This window comes from Priapulus caudatus, unplaced genomic scaffold (genome assembly GCF_000485595.1).
Source record: "Priapulus caudatus unplaced genomic scaffold, Priapulus_caudatus-5.0.1 Scaffold441, whole genome shotgun sequence".
Taxonomy (NCBI): domain Eukaryota; kingdom Metazoa; phylum Priapulida; class Priapulimorpha; order Priapulimorphida; family Priapulidae; genus Priapulus; species Priapulus caudatus.
The window spans coordinates 67,905-87,418 of record NW_014577502.1 but is presented as its reverse complement, the minus strand read 5'-3'; the positions used below and the strand labels follow the sequence as shown (position 1 = coordinate 87,418).

General features: G+C 41.9%; 2 protein-coding genes across 3 annotated transcripts in view; one reads left to right on the top strand and one right to left on the bottom strand.

The window, feature by feature from the left end:
• The window catches only part of LOC106810447 (protein bicaudal C homolog 1-B-like), a gene marked incomplete at its 5' end in the record, with an annotated part of 21,703 nt that extends 16,130 nt beyond the window's left edge, over positions 1–5,573 (top strand). The window contains 1 exon segment of the mRNA XM_014813805.1: positions 57–5,573. Within this exon segment, the coding sequence (XP_014669291.1) occupies positions 57–208 (152 nt within the window).
• LOC106810448 (ATPase family AAA domain-containing protein 1-like) lies at positions 4,021–19,514 on the bottom strand. Of its 2 annotated transcripts, none has more exons than XM_014813807.1 (10): positions 19,221–19,514; positions 11,306–11,407; positions 10,925–11,045; positions 10,418–10,486; positions 10,146–10,234; positions 9,911–9,953; positions 8,241–8,437; positions 7,467–7,517; positions 7,001–7,149; positions 4,021–6,784 (listed from the first exon to the last, which is right to left on the bottom strand). In XM_014813807.1, exons 1-10 carry the CDS (start codon positions 19,365–19,367, stop codon positions 6,676–6,678), a joined length of 1,077 nt encoding a protein of 358 aa, XP_014669293.1. In that variant the 5' UTR covers positions 19,368–19,514; the 3' UTR covers positions 4,021–6,675. The 2 variants fall into 2 exon arrangements, with proteins under 2 accessions (XP_014669293.1, XP_014669294.1); XM_014813808.1 differs by having other exon boundaries at positions 19,355–19,513.

Below are 19,514 nucleotides of genomic sequence, written 5' to 3'. Positions count from 1 at the left end.
TGATTGCCACAAGAGAGCTTAGTGTTAAAAGCCGTTCTCTTGTCGTTACTCCGCAGAGATGAGCAGCAAGAGGAAGCAGCCGCTGTCGCCCGTCGTCGGCGATGGCAGACCGTCGTCCATTGTGTCCAGCAGTGCATCGCTGACCACCCCGGCCATACTGCACACGGCCAATGGCCTCCGAACAGCGACCGCTCACAGCATGTGGTGAGCAGGACGGTCAGGATGGACTGGCACAGCGTGTGGTTGGCAGTAGAAGATGGATGCCATGGACTGGCACAGCGTGTGGTTGGCAGTAGAAGATGGATGCCATGGACTGGCACAGCGTGTGGTTAGCAATGCAGGGCAGTCACGATGGATTGCAACCTAGCTGCACATCGTACGCAGATGACACCTTGCCACGAGACCATGACATGTGGACACGTGGATTGCACGGGACTGCCACGCTCTGAGCCTACTAGCAGGGTATACAGGAGAGAAGTGACCTCGGTGTGAGGACATGGTCACAGGTGGCGCTGGTCGCAATCGAAGAGAGGAACGCCGCCTCGTTGGGTGCAGACAATGCATGCGGAAGATCCTAGCAGGCACAGGAAACTCTTGCTGGCAGAGTCGAAGATTTCTTATAGTTAAGGCGCAAGCCGGTATGTTTGACTGCGTTCGTGGACATGGTAGGTAGTTGCATCTGCAGTGATGCTTTTATAATGTTTACCCTGCTGTAGTGTTATGAGTGACAGCCGATTCGGGTGCCTCCATGTCTTGGCATACATCTCAATAAGCTGTCTGTGTTCGGCTGTGCATCGACCGAGTGTATTGTTGTGCCTCTGTACTACCTGAGTGATAAGCTGTTATATACCAAAGGTTTGTATTATGTGGTTGAATACCAAAGGTTGTAAGTGATTCAGGTTCACTTAGGTCGGCGTAATCCTGTTGGGTTTCACGATAGTATCAACAATGGTTGTGAACTCTGTTGGTTTGAATTGGTACTACCAGAAAAGTAAGTGCATTGCATTCAGATTGCAAGTGCAATGCACGCTTCAAAGCCAGTTACTGTACTCACTCATAGCTGGAGAAAAATTGGGACTTGTGTGAGTCCCAGGATGCTGGATATTAATTGATGATGCTTAAGGACCAATCATTGATTTTGCATTGCCGAGTGGTGTAATGCTTGCAGGTTTGTTGTGTTTTGGTACTTTTTACACTTCTTTGCCTTCAATTAAGTCACGGCATGCACGCTTACGTGCGCGTGTGATTTCCATTTGGCAGCTTTTCATGTTGTCCACTTCGAACAGTTGGGAACATTGTCACGTCTAACGACGGTAGAGATATGTCATCGACAAATGTGATCCTATCTCTGTAAGAAGATATATTTTTAAACGTGTTGACTGGGAAGTGTGTCACTGCTTGTTTGATTGACACAATGTGCCTTTGCCACCCGAGCCTTTGTCAATAGCTGTGACGCTGCCTCTTCTCTGTGTTAAAACCTGACCCCTGCTGCATTCGATCTCTTACTCGTTTGCACACTAGTATGCTATGTATGTGTAACTTTGACGCACGTCGTGTCCAACATTTTATAGACGAAGGCAAACAAACGTGCACTTTATATCTTGTTGTGCTCTCTCACGTGCAAAGGAAGGATGTATAGGCGGAGTGACTGTGGGCATGGGACTGGGAAAGTAAAGAAAGAAGAGCATACGTGCGTGCGCGTGTGCCTGCTTGAGTAAGAGTGAGTGAGTGAGATAGTGAGTGAGTGAGTGAGTGAGTGAGTGAGTGAGTGAGTGAGTGAGTGAGTGAGTGAGTGAGTGAGTGAGTGAGTGAGTGAGTGAGTGAGTGAGTTAGAGAGAGAGAGAGAGAGAGAGAGAGAGAGACAAGAAAGAATTCGATGGTGAAAAGGAAATGATTGAAAGAAGAAAAAAGTGTAAGTGTGTGCAACCTTAACGTGTTTTACTCGACAGGCATTTTATGTTGATCTAGTTTAATTACACTTGACCGCACTCCTCCAGGCGAGGACAAGCACACAGAGAACAAAGTTTACTTATTGACGTTGATATAAATTGAAACCTTTATTTAGTGATTCATAATTTAATACTTATGGAAGCTGCGGTTTTCGTTTTTTAAAGTTTCGCGATGGTAGTTCGACACCTAGTAGAAATGTGTGCTGTCCTCCTCTCGATTATCTTGTCTTGCCCTTCGGCTGGTATGTATAATGTTCAAAATTCGTTATCAAATTATGACAGTAAATGTTAAATGTAGGAAGAATCTTCAATTTATTAAGAGTTTCAGAGTACTCCTATTGTAACCTATGATGTAAAATCATTTCATTAGAAAACATTCACGTTTAAGTTGCGAGCCAGCAACGTGAAATTGTTTTTATTTAAACAATCCTTAAACCTGTTTAAATTTCCACATAACATCAAAAAACTTTAAAGTGATTAATATTTATAGTTGAAATGATAGTTCACTTCTGATAGCAGTGGCAGAATAGAGAGTGAGGTATGGGTACATGATTTTTCCTATTAAATTGTCAAATGTGAATTTTTACAAAGAAAACATGAACATATATCACTCGTGTGTCACCAGACATGTAGGGGGTACGTTAGTGCAGTTGGTCTTTCAGAGTTTATGGTGCCAAATAAGCTCCTACATCTAAATTACTGTGAACTGGCCGATAAGGTAGTGTGACTCCAAGATGATAGAAACGCTGAGACAGCATATAGTTAATAACCTTACCAGCACTTACCAGTCTGTCATTAATGGACAGACGTATCCCGTATGTGAATGTGTGGCTTCAACTCACTGTAAATACTCTGTTGCTCAAAGTGTATTTTTGATAATTTATATTTTCAATCAAAAGTGCATTGTATGCACAATAGCATGTCTGTGTATGTTTGTGTGTGCGTGCGTGCTTGCGTGCGTCTGTGTGTGTGGGCGTATGTGCATGCTTTACAGGGTATTTTTTGAACACCTGCACAGTACTTATAGTTTGTGTACCACATAATCATAGTTTTACGGATTGCTTCCTGCTGCAAAGGATTTCGTATCGTATAGTAAATTCATAGTAGATCTTTTATCGCACGGTGCCTTATTAGAACCAATGTAAGGTTGATTTTGTCGCTGCGATGCTCAAGCAACACATCTATGGACATTAGCATCACATTTTCTTGCATTCTCGACTGATGCGATAACACAATAATATGCCGGCTGGCATGAAGGTGACAATTTCCAACTACGAACGAGGCTTATATCGATGAATTAATTACGTAGTTGACTGTTGTTATGTAAATGTGCTCTATGTCCTACGTGAGTGGCATTACAGAAAATATTCGACTATCCAATATAGAGCCAAGGTTAGTGCTAATAGCTTAACTTGTCAGTGAACTGTATGTATCGTGCACCCGCTCACTGTTATTCATGTCCGTGTCATATCTCTCAATTGTGCTCGACAGCAATAGACGTTGATTTGCAGCATAAGAATAAGTAGTATGAATAATGCCTATGTGCGTGGGATTTTCAACTACCGGAGTGTCTGCAAGAGGATATTTTCATTAGATGATCACTTCACAACGTACAATTAGATAAAACGACTAAGCCTACTATAAGAGATAACGTAAATGAGAGGTAGTTCGCGAAAGGTGTTTTTAGCAATACAAGGATGATGCAATGAATATGAGGAGATCGGGAGAACCCTTGTGAAAAATGTAAATACTGCAAGGCTTTTAGCAGAACATGGGTAATTACTTGAGTTTACTTTTCTTCTGTTCTTAAAACATTATAGTTCTTCATAGGGTCCTCTCCGATCTCCCTGGCAATAAGACTTTCGTGATGTGCGCGTGGGACTTGTATTTATTATTAAGTTCTCGGATAAAAGCACAAAGTCAGAAATGTTAACAGGATGAGGTTTATACGTCACAAGTGCGCTTATACACAATTGTCACTAATTAGTATTTCCTATTGGAGTAACTGGCGACAATCTTGGCTCCCTGAAATGAATGGTAGTGGCAACGTAGCGGTGGTTGAGAGGTTGAGATCGTCTAGCGTGGCAGGTATTGTTAGCTGTGATGTTAAGTTTAGTCTGTGCTAGGAACCATTCTCATTGAAGGTTAAGAAGTTTCCTTGCTGCGACACGCAAAGTGCCTCTACCCCGTTCATTCCCCATTGTAGGGTAGCTTTGTTTCGCCAGTTAGCTTGAATAGAAGAAGATCTACAGGTATTGTATTTGCATGATATTTTTCATACAACCTGATTTTGGTCTTGACGATGCACGTATGTGGCAGTTGTAGTGTTTATTCGAGAAACAGAGGTGGCACTTTAATATAGTTCATGTTTGAATTACTGTATTGAAAAATTTTGTAATATTGCTGGCATGTTATCATCAGGAGTGAATAATAATAGAATAATAATATATTATCTATTATTATTCACTCCTGTTATCATGAGAGCGGCAGTGTGTAAGTATATTATGCATTCTGGTGCACATTTGCAATATTGTCTAATCACCTTGTTCTTCACTTCGTGTGTTTGTAAGAGAAAGAGTTATTTGAAGTAATTGTTGCATATAATAATGTTGTGTATAATTTTAAATGTAGTGAGCGATGAGGGCAGATGTATAGTGTATCTACTGTGTGAACTAGTGATCTCACTGCCCCACCTATTCTCAGTTGTTTTAATTAAAGATTTTTATCTGTTTGCATGCTGTTTGTTTAGAGCTAGGTAAGATTACATTTTTAAGAATCTCCAATTTTATGCATAATTTCTTGCACGTGAAATGAGTCGGATTTTTCCCACCTGCTCACTGTAAAAACACCCCTCGATTTTCCTAGTATATACAACTGTTTAAACTGTTGCCGTGTGCCTTTAAATTGATGACGATTTGTAAGTACATCACATTTTGATGTTGCATAACTTTATGCCAAGTATGAGTACATTTTTTATGTATTTTTCTGTGGCCTTCAGCGTAATACTCAAAAACAGCGAAATGATGCGAAACGGCAATCGGCTGTGTGCTCCCACCTGGTATGTTCACATTATGCCACGAGAATGCTGTTTGAAGGGTTGCCACAGCGTTTTCTTTCTAGTCAGTTTGTAAGACACATTTGAAAGCACAAACCACACACTCAGACATACTAATGGTGTAAAGGGATATTATCGCATTGCTATTTTTGCATTGCATCTGGTCTCGTATACTAGCATCATGTACTGATGCTAGGAAGAGGAAGTTCATTAAGGTTGCAAAGCTGGTTGGAAGACGACGTGCACGTTATACGTCAGGAATACTCTTCGAAGTATAAATAATATCTAGAACGGGAAATTATTGTAAATTGGCTGTAAGCCGTACATTGTATTTCATTGCATCAAACCGATGACATTTACGTTGTTGGTGTTACTTGTGAAAACCAAATTCTTGGCCAGCAGTCTGCAGAAATTCTGGTGTTGTGCAGAATTGCATTTTCAAACAAAAAGCAAATATTTATACCGTTATTCTCAAAACTGCAGTGGTTCGATCATCATCTTGTAGATGTCAATGTGTTTTTATATGTAGCAAACCATCACTGGTTTTAATAAATAGTTTGCCACACTAATTACTATTATTATTTTGTACTTCCTTGGCACTGCTACATAATGGATAGCATGTGATGATGTATCCATGTTGTATTTTCTCCCTTACAATAATAATTTCAGTACACTTTGTATTGGGAGTGACAGTTATGGTAACTTATATAGTAACAGTTCATATTTATTGCAATTTCTAAGTTTTTAGTAAGGTCTTCTAGGGTAGGGTCACAAATGCAGGTGCAGTCTCTAATAAAACGGGAGTAATCATAACAGTTATATGATATCTCACCTGTGGAAATGCTATTACTAAAAAACACCCTAAAAACTCAAAAGCATAAAATTTCTTAAAAGCAGCCATCTATTTGTCAGTCATCAATGTCTAAATGCTTCAGAAAATTATTTCGATATTTACAACTATTTATGGGCAGTGTAAAATTTGTGGTATCCAAAATAACTAGCTAAAATTCATGAGACCAAAAATACATCTCGTGCAATCGCTAGTGACAACGAGCTGTCAGACATTTCTGCACTATATATAACACAATTATATAACACTGGATAACGATTTTCTTATGAATGTTAACAAGTTTGAATTAACAATCGCAGAAAGGATGAAATCTCATTCAGTACTCAGCTGTGCATTGTGATACTAATTTTTCTTTTGAAAGCAGCCGAAAATCAATTCACTACAGTTAGGTTGTGCTGTCACATACAGCCTATCAAACTATGTGTTAACAAAATTAAAGTTAATCTAACGACTGCATTACTATCACGTAGTAAAAATTTACCAATTTAGAAAACTCTATTATCTATGGAGTTAGGCTACGGTTGCCGACACATAATTGCAAATATGCAATGCATAACTTCCAAGTTTATAAAGTGGAAAAATCACAAGCATCACAACGAAAAATTCTGGTGTACAAGACAATAATAGTTAAGTTACCGACTAGCTGCTGACTAGAAGCTCACATAATCAAAATTAATAGTATCAGACGTAAATAATATCAGATCATTGACCAGAATCTGTTGTAATTTACTTCTGATAGTCTTATTAGAGAGCCCGACTCTATTCAGTCGCGTTCTTCGAAAGATCAAGTGACGAGTAAAAATTTCTACACGGAATCATCATCAATCTAATGGCAACGGTGAACCAAACATTCCAAATATTGCAGCAGACTTTGATTTCTTTTGCTTTGTCAAAGCTTGCAGTAGGTCTGACATGTTTATTGCTTTCATTCTGTAATAAGATGCGAGCAAAAGCCAGGTATAAACGGAGAGCACACATTTTCTAGCGACACAAGTAAAAGCAGACGAAGGTGCACAAATGCTGTATCCCCATATTTTAACACAATTCACAGGCCCACATTAAACCGTGCGAAACCAAATTTACATGCATTTAGAGCCTGAAAATTAACGGACCAGCAATTGCGTTATCGGGGCTGCACAACGATACCTGAATGGCGTGTCGCCGTCTTCTTCGTCAGCTTCTATGTATTCACGAACCCGAAGCACTGCTGCCGTTCTGCACAACTCCTTTAGATCACTGCCTGAGAAGCCTTCCGTTAGCCTGGCTACCTCGTGAAAACTCACATCCTCAGCTGTCTACAAAATGACGACCCACCGAGATGTTCATATGTAATATAATACATAAATGATGTGAGTAGGGTATTAATTCTACTCAGAGACGACAGTACACAATCAAACCTATGTAAGCAGTCATACCTATAGAACCGACACGTGTCTCTAAAAGACACTTGTTGTTTGTTTGGCAGTTACACAGTGAAACTAACTTCACTGAGTAAACACATTAGTTTTTATAAGGTGTTTCCCTTGAGTGCTCCTTATATATATACATATACATTATGATTCCAGTACAGTATCATAACAGCAGCTTGCAGAGGTATACAAATACAACTTACATATTCTTCCCTCAGAATAATATTCAGGATGCTTTCTCTCTGCTTCAAGCTCTGAAACATGCAAAAATGCCATGAGAAATAACAAGCCGGTAACAATACAAGTTGTGCATTGAGATCTGTGGTGGTAGATGAAGAAGAGAGATGTTTGAGTATGTAATTGAAAGTAGGAATCAATGAATGGCATTTGATATTGAACATAGCCATTTTTTTTACATTTCTGCACACTCAATTATGACAATTAATTATATCGAATAGAGCAGCACCCGTCACTCGTCACAACAATTTTAAGATGAGTGTAAGTTTTGCAATTTTATACCAATCCGGTCAAATTTGATGGACAATAACGTAGGAAATTCAGTATGGATCTTGATGCAAAAACTAGCTACATATCCCATTATTACGGGCACACAGCAATGCCAATCTAGTCAACTAGCAGATCAACTTCGTAAACACGCGGCCAATTTGGTTCGAAAACTGCGACTGGGGCTGTTAAAGATTGCGTCTCGTAATAATGTATACCGAGTACTTCATATACCATGCTGCACAGCGCGACAGTAGCCAGCTACAAGAAGAGAAGCTAGTTCTGTAGTTGGTCACGTGAGCAGATATACGCGGCACAGCAGTGCACACCTAAGTTTAGGTGTATTGAGGCTCGAGCTGTTAGCATATTTGGACGTGTCTTATAGGATTGAAGAGAAAATTGTTGTAAAGATATTCAGTAGCTTTTTTCTGTTAGTATCTTGAAGAGAGGCGTTAAAACGTCAGTATGCTTACGGGCAGGCCGACGTGGAACGTGGCGGGCATCCTGCGCAGGATGGCTCGGTCGACGTCCTGCGGCCGATTCGTGGCACCCATCACGATGACGTAGCAGGCCTGGTCGGTGACGAGGCCGTCCCACAGGCTCATGAACTGCGCCTTCATCATCGCCGTCGCCTCGTGGTCGTGCGAGTCGCGCGAGCGCAGGAACGAGTCTGTCGACACAACGACGGCCGATTCGGTTAAAGAGTTTATTGCAAAATCATTACTCCAAAACGCACAAACCGAAAAAAATATAGCTAAATATAGTCTTAATTTACCAACAAGTTACATGTGCACCCATAGTGTACGTAATTAAAACAAAAGGGCATCTGATTCAGTGTAGTTTACTGTTTCTATTTTGAAATTAGCCAATAGATGGCGCTAGTCGGAGATTCGCAAGAAATGGTGGTGGTAATCAAAATGAGTAAACAAAACTTGAATTGTGCATGTTTTGGTCAATATAGCCAAGTACGAAGGTTCTAAGACATGTTAGCGGTACTCTAGACAGTTGCTGTTTCTCAAGCAATAACGGTAAGTGTCGTAAAAGTGAGAAAAACACGAGACTGGTTGGAAATTATATTCGCAATCCTGGCTTTAACTGACGTTTTCACATGAACCCAGGGGCAAATGCAGGGGTGGCTTCGTGTGGATACTGCCGCACTTTTTATTTCCCAAACCATGATGTCCAACGTAATTTGTCTTTCTTCGTTTTTGTATTTAAAATCATGCTATACACTACATTTGCTTAAAACGCTAGAAACGGTGCAGAAATATCCCTCAACGAGTAGGTTAACGCAGGCATGGTACACCTCACGTTGTGACCACAAAAAACACCCCTCCTTAGTTACATCATGGATCCACCCTACTAAAACCCTGCATTATATACACAACATCAAGAGTACATAATAGAGAAGAGTATGACACGGTTTTAACAGCGTTTTGCATAGTTTTCAACTTGTAAATATTCTATCAATATGTGAATAAATACATTGAAACTTTACCTTGTTTTCGTCTATGATTCTCCCTTAATCATATGACACCATAAATTTACCTGAAAATCGTATGTGTTCTTCCAAAAAGGTATTTGAATACGACACGGTTTTGCACAGTTTTCACGCATGGATGCATGTTTTAGATCAAACTTTGATATGGGATTAGTGTTCTAATGACGGTACGCTGGGGGCCGTAAGGGAATCAGCTACTAGCTAGCTGGCCGTGAGCACATTTATTTTTAGCACGCTGGAAACGCTGCACGCTGAATACAATTCGATGCCTAATATCCTTTACGGCCCCCAAAGTTCCGTCATAGACAATAGAACACTAATCCCATATCAAAGTTTGGTCTAAAACATGCATCCATGCGTGAAAACTGTGCGAAACCGTGTCGTATTCAAATAACTTTTTTGAAGAACACATACGATTTTCAGGTAAAATTTGTGGTGTCATATGATTAAAAGGGAGAATCATAGACGAAAACAAGGTAATGTTTGAATATATTTATTCACATATTGATAGAATATTTACAAGTTAAACACTATGCAAAACGCTGTTAAAACCATGTCATACTCTTCTCTATTATGTACTCTTGACAACATACAACACACAATTAATCACATGAGCATAGAAAGAACAAAACAGATACCTACCCATTTCATCAATGAATATGATACTTGGTTGTAGCTTCACAGCCTGTCAAAATAGTTACCAAAAAAGTAGTAAGTAATTAGGTAAGATAATTATAAAAGTCACACGGCTTTACGAAATAGTTATTAGATATTTATCTCACTCTCTGACTCACACACACAACAATGCACATATAAGCATACATGCAAATAGTTTATAGACACAAAATGATGCAATGTTAAGTTGCCACAAGCTTACCAGTGAGAATACAGCAGCAGCTAGTTTCTGTGACTCACCATACCACTTGTCTGTTAGAGAGGACAGTTGCAAGTTGATGAATCTTGCACCTGTGCAAAATAAAATTGTATGAAATATAAATACCAATTCATGATCATGGACTACAATAATACATATGCATGGCATAGAAGTGTGCTGTGCATAGATCACGTAAAGTCTCCGTTTTAACAGAAGACCTTTGTTCAGTAACCTGTCTGTTGCTCATAATTATCCCAATGCACAGCATATCTTACCTGCTTCCTTGGCTGTTGCCTTAGCTATCATAGTCTTCCCACATCCTGGTGGGCCATGCAGCAAACATCCTTGAACAAGGTTAAAAAACTGCATTAACAAAAAAGCATAACTAAATCAGCAACAAACATTGCGTTTTATTGCAACTATTCAGTTTTAAGACTTTCTGCAGAACCAACCTCACATTTATAAACGTTCGTATGAACTTCTTGCAAACCACAATAACTGAAACTAGACAGAGTGCACTCACGGAGTGCATACCTCCGCCGACGACATACACTATACGCCATACGACTCACGAACACACAAATAACCCACGATATACGCCCGCGTACTGACATGTACACGCTTCCATGTAACATGTATGTGTTACGAGCTGGCTCGCTGGGTGATATCGATCAACCGCCGCACTAATATCGATCGCGCGAACACACGAACACACGAGAGCAAAAACATAACCTCCTCCAACTCCGTTGGGCGGAGGTAATAACATCACCTAGAAGTGGTACCTTTTGGAGGCTGAAGAAGTTTTGATTGAGCAAACATATCCCTTTTTTTCAAGGGTAGTATAACGGTATCTCTGAGCTCAGTGACTACATCATCAAGGCCACCAATGTCATCCCAGGAAATCTAAAATGATCAGGAATTCAATTTCCTCACCATTAAAACTAACTCAAACATTGACTACCAGGTTGCATTGCGCATAGTAATGTATTATGTTTTTGGTTACTTTATTATAGAGTAAATATTCATGCAACTCACAATATAAAAATAATTTGTGCTAAATTACAAGCAATACCTTGCATGTAACATAAAACCTAATATATGTATGTATATATAGCCTAATCCTAGAAGCAATTGTTTAATTCACATGTATGCAGGGTACCTACCTGAATACTCAGGGGATCCACAAGGTGTGATGCAATTGTCATTTCGTACTCGGTCAATTTCTCACAATTACTTACGCCAATCTTTTTCATTAAGTTTTCAGCCTGCAAATAGTATACATAATTTAAAGTCTAGATTATCAAGTCGATACAGTCGACCAGGGAAAAAATTTATTTTTCGGGGGCTACTTTTCAAGCTCGCGTGCATGAAAATAGCACTCTAAAATTTGGTTTGCATTGAACTCTATGCAAATTTTCGGGGGCTCTTTTGGGCATTTCGTGGGGCTAAATCGCTCCGAGCCCCCCTGTGTATTTTTTTTACTGCAGTCGACGATTAATGGACAATGGAATGGGTGCGACACTTGTGTTAAATCTCCTGGAACTGCCCCTAGAAAACGCCTTTGGTTCAACAGCTCCAACAAAATTTCGCATTTTCTGGGATAACACGGTACACACCAGTGTTTTGGCAACAAACGGTGGAAGGTCCGGTAGACTCAAGCTCTTGTAGACTGACTTTATGTCTGCGATCATTTGAGTTAAACTTTTGATTTGTCGGCATTTCCCATTTACGTAAAGGTTTAGTTATAGTATTTGTTTTACGGACTGGAGCTCCCTATTACTGCTAGTGCTAAAGAGAGGCATTGGTTAACTCGACCCAGCCACCAATTTGTCTTGCATTGTGGCGAGTTTACCCGCCTGGAGTTCAGCCATCTCGGCTCGTGGGTCGAGATGACCTGCCTGGAGATGTGGCAGCTCAACTCACAGGCTAACTCATCTGAGATGTTTCACACGCTCCAATGCCGGAACGTCTATTATTAATATTATTAAATCTTTATTGCATATAATTCAAATAATAATCAAATTATAAAACATGTACTGTAAACAATCTTTTACATCGAGAAAAAATGAAGAAATGATGTATTTGTATGAAAATATAAGTGTGTGGTATGCGTAGACTGTAGAGCATAATCATATAACAATTCATAATCAATCATAAATCTGTGTGTAGTCGAGCTTAGCTACCCGATCTCCAGGCGGATCATCTAGAGATTGTAGACCCACGAGCCGAGTTCCCCGACATCCGGGCTGGCACTGTTACCACAGCCACTTGAAGCGTTTCAATAAAATATAATGCTAACTAAATACGAAATCTATTTACTACCAAATTCTTAATGTTTCTATACTCTCTTTCGCCTATTATTGCCGACAGTTTCCTGTAAATTCTGTCGAAATCCTACGTCCAACTATATACGCTGCCGGCGCCATTGCTTTCGCGGCACGACTGTTGCATGCTTACACTTGTATATATAGCAGGTAGGAAAGCGCGATCGCAAAATTTGCTCGACGCTCGCTTGATTTCACACTTTTACAGCACGAAAACACATCCAACAGCTTCCATCTTTGTTTGTATGTCAAGAACAATGTTCACTTGTTATAAAAACATAATGTCTCTGTTCGTAACCGAGCTGTGTCATGCGAAATCACACAAAGACTGACGAAATTCTCGCGTTCGCGAACCTTCCACAGTAATGTAAATGGCTGTCAGAATCAGGAAACACCTACTGGCGCTCTTCGTGACCTCATTCTTGCGCCGCAACGCTGCAATGTTTTTGCAACGTTCCAATGGCGAGGCTCGTATGGGAGTTGGAAAGCAGTGCGCCGCCTGCGCGCCGCCTATAGTCCATAGACTGACACTCGCTCCCACCTCTCGGCTTAGCTTAGTCACTTGATGGGTAATCAAGGTGGGAGCGAGTCCCAGTCTATATATATCAGGAGTAGATAATAGGGAGGAGTGTGACATCAATAAGCAAGGGAAATTCGTCATTTACTAGCCTTATAATACCTACGATTTACTACGCGTAACTCATCCAACTTGAGCTCAAATCGAACACAGTACATTCGCCCATCATCGTACGAAATCGTTTCCTCGTAGACACCCGCAATCCGGAGATACAGCCTAAAACGTATGACACGATTCTCCATTCTCTGGCCATTAATCCAACGCCCATTGCGCGCCTATAATTCAGACAAAAGGCAGCAACCTGGCGCGCAGTCGCTGAGTGTTTGCTCTCTCGGATAGCTAATTGTGTCTGATGGCGTCGCGAGGGAGAACTGGAGAGTCCGGACGCAACCTCATCGCGCTAACTCCATTTGGGTTGGCTGCGTTGCGTGAGAGCGCAGCCAGGCCTATGTACAGAAGGTGCCTGTGTACTGTGGTCACCCCGGTGTCGAAAGGTATCATCGCCGAGCTTGGTTGAGCCTAAGTCTCCCAGCGAGGCCACAGCTGCCTCTCCAGCTTAGCAAATAGCCGCGTTAGGGTAGCGCCTTTTGTTTGAATTAACGGCGCGCAACTGGGATTGGATGAATGGCCAGAGAATGGAGATCGTTCATATGCGTTTTAAGGCTCGCTATTCTCGCGGATTGCGGTGTCTACGAGGAAATCGTTTGCGTAAGATGGATGGAGCGAATGTAGCTGTGGTCGCGATTTGAGCTCAGTTGGGATGAGTTACGGTTAGTAAATCGTTAGGTATTATAAAGCGCTCAGTAAATGACGAATTCCCTTGTTATTGATGTCACACTCTCTCCTATTATTACTCCGAATATTATATAGTGCTATAGGCCCTGTTATTCTGACAGGCCCATTTACATGTACTGTGAATGTTTGCAAACGCGAGAATTTCGATGCAAGTCTTTGTTATTTTGCGTGACAAGCTCGGTACGACACATAGCATTGTTTTATACGAAGTGAACACTGTTGCTTGACCATACAAACAAAGATGGAAGCTGTTGGATGGTGTTTGTCAAGTGGGCGTGAAAGGTGATAGCGACGTCAAGCGAGATCTTGCGATCGGCCTTTCCTGACCTCATATATATATATATCACAAGTTAGAGGCTCGCAACAGTCGCGCGCGGCCCGACAAGCAATGGCGCGGCAGCCGTATATGTTCGGACGTAGGATTTGGACGGAATTTTACAGGCAACTGTCGGCAATAATAGGTGATACAGAGAGTAATAAGAAACATTAGAATGTTGGTAGTACATACAAGTAGTAAGTAGACGTATTGCTCGTACATTATATTTTTATTGAAGGACGCTTCAATGCCTGTGACTGGGCCACTGCGTACACTCGACACATAGCATCACAGCCATCAACTCAGCGCGATGGTCGTTGCCAGAGGATTTTAGCGCGAATATCACCGGCTCAAGGATAGTAGAACATGGGCCAAATAAAAGGTTTTCTGCCGATAGATGTGCGCCAGCTAGCTAGTACACTGTGTGCTATGTGCGGCTTCAGTCTTATACCCGAGATTATATATTAATTATTTATATATAGACGATGATTACTATATATTATATCCTATATAATATACTATATAGATTATATGTCATATTATACATATATTATAGACATAAGGGATAATGTATACGATGACATATATAATGGAGACTCATATTCCACACATGTGAGTGATTATATATATATAGTATATAATAATATAATATATGTATATTATGATGGATAATGTATTCGAGTATTATATGATATAGTATATGATGTATATTATACATACATATATATACCGACATAGTTCCACCAGTGTATATAGCATGGTGAGATGCTAGTTATAGATATATATATGTCATAGTATAATATATATATATATATAGTGATAGCGGATACATGAGAGTATAAAGGCCATTATACCGATATATACACAGCACCATACACACCATTTACATCACAGCTCCCCCGGTCCCCTCTCTGCTTGCCTCTCTCTGTGCGTGCGACGCGCTCGTGGGCGGAGTTCGCGACTACGTATTTCCCTATGCATGAATATACAAGCCTTTGCGACCAGCACAGTTGGCATGGCCGCTTGTGTGCAGATGGTGAGTAGGGATGTATGATGATAATATATAAATCTCTTATGGTTTGGTGAGGAAAGCGCGGGCGTATAGGGTAGCTGTAGTAGGGGTCACTTCGGGGGCAAATGGGGTGGAAATCGTGGCGACTGGCGCCTGCGACCGGGATGGCGTGGTATCAAGGGGGAGCGGTGCGACTAGAAACTTTGTGAGATAGGGGAGTTGTATAGTATGAGTATAGGTATAGGGTGCGCTTGCGGTTGCGGCCGCAGGGCGGCGGAAAGGGCATAGTATAGGGTGTGAGAGGGTACTGGGTGTGGTGAGAGGGTGGAACAAGGGTGGAGGACACAGGTGTGCGTCAGGAGTGAATAGTATGAAGGTGCGTAGGCGGACGGGGCGCACAGGGAAGAATGGCGGGGGAGGTGATGAGAGGTCATAGAGTATATATAGCTTTTGGCATGTATAGGGGTAGAGTAGGTAGGGCGTGGTCCGGCTGGGGCGGGGCGTCGAGGTGGACGGTAGGCGATAAGGGGGGTAATGGTGGCATTGGTGGGCACGGCGAGGGTTTGTTTTATGTGGGACAGGCGCGCGGCGCGGGGGTCGACGGGGACGGAGGCGAGGCGAGGGCGGCGCGAGGAATGGAGGAGAGTACGCAGTAGCTACAGCAGGGCGCATGCCAGAGATGGGAGAGGGGGGGGAGGGGCGTGGTGCAAGCGGCAATGCAGTAGACATGACTTGTGCTATAGTGTTGTGCGTCGGTGTGCGTACGTGGGGGTGCGCGGGGGCGTCGGCGTGGGGCGGGCGTTGCAGCCATGCCAGATGACGATGGGACATGTGTACGGCATCAATGAACATTGACCGTGGAAGTGTGGTGATGTTGGTGAGGGCTGTGCGTCGATGTAGGATGGTATGGGACGAGAATGAGTGAGATTGAGAGTGTTGAGCAGGGCTTTCAGATTTGAAAAGTACAGGGGAGGCTAGCGAATGACTGCCCCTAGAGGACAGGAGGGGGTCTTTCACGCTCTCATAATCACAGCTGGGGGGGTGCGCGGCCTCTCGAGCGCGCGAGCCCTTGGAGCGGATTATGTGGTGGATCTGCTATCGGGAGGTGCGTGGCTTTTTTTCTGTGTTTTTTTTTTTTTGCGTGTGTTTTTTTTTTTTTTTTTTTTTTTTTTTTTTTTTTTTTTATTTTTTTTTTTTTTTTTTTTTTTTTTTTTTTTTTTTTTTTTGTGTTTTTTTGCTTTCTTGGCGTGCATGGGTTCACGAGGTCCGGGGCCTGTGATAAGCGGTTCGGGGCGATTGTGAGGTTTTTTTTTTTTTTTTTTTTTTATTTTTTTTTATGTTTTTTTTTTTTTTTTTTTTTTTTTTTTTTTTTTTTTTTTTTTTTTTTTTTTTTTTTTTTTTTTAATTTTTTTTTTTTTTTTTTTTTTTTTTTTTTTTTGTTTTTTTTTTTTTTTTTTTTTGGGTGGTCAGGTTCGGGGCTAAGTGGTCGTGTGATGAGCCTTATTTTGTTTTCTTGGCTGGCCGCGGCCGTAAGAGGCATGCAGGGAGAGCTCCACTAAAAAAAATCACACACCCCCGAGTTACACGGATATGGCCGCCCGCCCCCCACTCGCTCCCTCGGATTGGCCTTAGAGGCATGATGGAGAGCTCCACTAAAAATCACACTTAACAGGGAATGATAGAGAAGCTGCATTGAGGCTCTCCATCATACCGGGTCTGGGGTGTGGATAAAGGAAATCATGACCAATCTCGGGCAGATCTAGAGTGAAAATCCAAGACGAAAATTGTGGATGTCATGTCAATCCAACTGACTTATCATTTCATCTGCACCTTCATTCATTCAACTGCTTCGTCAGGATATTACATCTTTCATACCAACAACCCAAACACTAGCAACACAGATTAATAAAAGAAGTTGACTCGTATGTAAAATTAAATCTTGTTTTCATTTATTCTGATTTCCATCCTAGAGATTCTAATCCATGTACGCATATTCATGAGCACAAAAACCTATCATCACATATCCATCAACAAATGAGCCAAATTACTTGTAACTAGTACCACGTATGTAGCCCTCGACAGCCTACGACTGTTCAGCGTCGCTAGAAAACCACTTTCTCGCGCACGTATAGTAGAAGACACAGCAGGTAAGTGCTGTGGCTAACGTATAGTGACTCGTATTGGAGTGCGTGTTGTTAGTTGTTATTTATAATTATATAAAACCAGAAGGTATAACTCACGACCCTGTACTCTGGCCATACGTTCAGTTACTTACACACCGGCAAATTTTGTGTTGTTGCTAACCTTTTGTACCGCGCCCTACATTGATAACGTCTATGGAGTCGCTATGTAATCGTAATATGACAAATTTTGGTGGCGCCGATTTTCAACCATTTTATGAGGCGCGATGATGCGCGCCACCATGGCCGAATTTGCGGGTGCGCGGTGCGAGCGCCGAGCGCGACTCGCGCCCCTTAAAAATCAAAGCCTGGAATAGGGGTGTAGGGACTAGGGAGTCGTAGGATAATAGTAGGATAGAGCCCATCGCACCGTCGCCCCCAATAAGGCGGTAATAGCCTGTTTGTAGATGGTTGTACGCCAAGTAGTAGTTCGATAGCTAGCGTGTCATCTGCCGATGAATGAATTGGTCTGCTGTCAGACTATTACTGGAGACTGATACGGCAGAGCCGAAGGATGATTGACGGGGAATTGATGACTGATATGCGCGAGAACAGATACAGTGTAAAAACGAATAAATGGCAATACCATATGAAACTAAAACTATGTGTTATGCCTATGTATTAATATTGATGGTGTTTGTTACTGTATATGCGGAAAGAACGAGAATAGCTTAATGGAGAATGGAGCGGACCTAACGCGTAACCTACGGCTACCGCCTAACCCTAATTCCGTTACCAACCTAACCCTAATCTAACAGCCTAACCCTATCCGCTGAACGCTGACCCTAACCCTAACCTAACCCTAAACCCTACACCTGACGCCTATCCTTTTGGTTTTAATTCCCCTCTCGCCCCCGCGCCTTAACCCTAACCTAACCCTGACCCTATCTGTATCCCTAACCTGGAACCTAACTGGACCCTATCTGTATCTCTAACCTAACGCCTGAACATACACACACCACCTACAGCTACATCTCCACTAGCACTAACTTAACACTACACTACCTACACTAGCACCTGATCCCACTACACTACAGGCTACACCAGGCGATTAGACAGGTGCGCGCAGCAGCAAAATTGGCAGCTGGCAGCTGGGAGAGGGGGCACTGTATATGATGACGGTATGGACCTTTACGCGCGGCCAGCGCGCACCGGCCGCAAGAGAACTGCTGCTGCTGCTGTTTCTGCTGCTGCTGGAAGAGGTCGAGCGGGCGGGCGTGCGAATGCATAATATTGCCGCGAGAGGGCAGCAGGGTACAGTCAATAACAATGGCCATCTTGTGGGCGGTGATTTATGAGTTCTCCCAAAAAGATCGAATAGCAACGGATTTCCAGGTAATTTACTGCGGAGAGGAAGTAATATGAGTCCGTTAATGGCACGCGCAAATACCGACATAGTTTTCAGGGCCCTAGCAGAGGAAGGTGACGGGAAATGCTCGCGCGTCGCAATGGTCAGAAACGGGCGAGTAGGGTCGCTTCAACGCATTTTTTTCGACACTTCCTGTTAACTCACATCATGTTTATCGGTTGAAATGAACAAAGAACACCCTCACCAGTACCCCTGTCGATTTTAAAGGGGCTACCCCCACATTTACGAAAATGACATAGGTTTCAATGGGCACCATGTTCTCTATCCTTGAACCGAATTCACTAAGGACATTAGAGTAGAGAGTAGAGTCTAGAGAATAGAATACTGAGTTAATGAGTAGTCTCAGTACTAGAGTCTGTAACTAGACAGAATTTTATAATATTAATAATAATTGAACTGCCATTGGAATGCAGTCATGACATTGAGTCAATGACTGAATGAGTGACAGACACGCGAGTCGAACCATATACACAAACACATGTGTTTGGACTATGGTCGAACCTACCCTCTTTTGGGCCTCGACTTTTTGTTTTTTGGTGGGGTCTAGAGTTTCCACCATCCACTTTATTCCGTAATATGTAACTGCACCAAAAATGGTTAGCCTCAGCACGATTCCAACTACTTCGTTATTTCGAATACCTGAAAACTCCATACTTGTGGCGTGAGTACTTAGCACCAGGCCGCACAAGTCGATAACATAATAAACGTGAATCGCAGTGTCTCTAGACTTTTCGCAGGGTCTTCTTATATAAATTAAATGTTTGTTAATATTTTATAGAACACGCCGTATATGTGATTA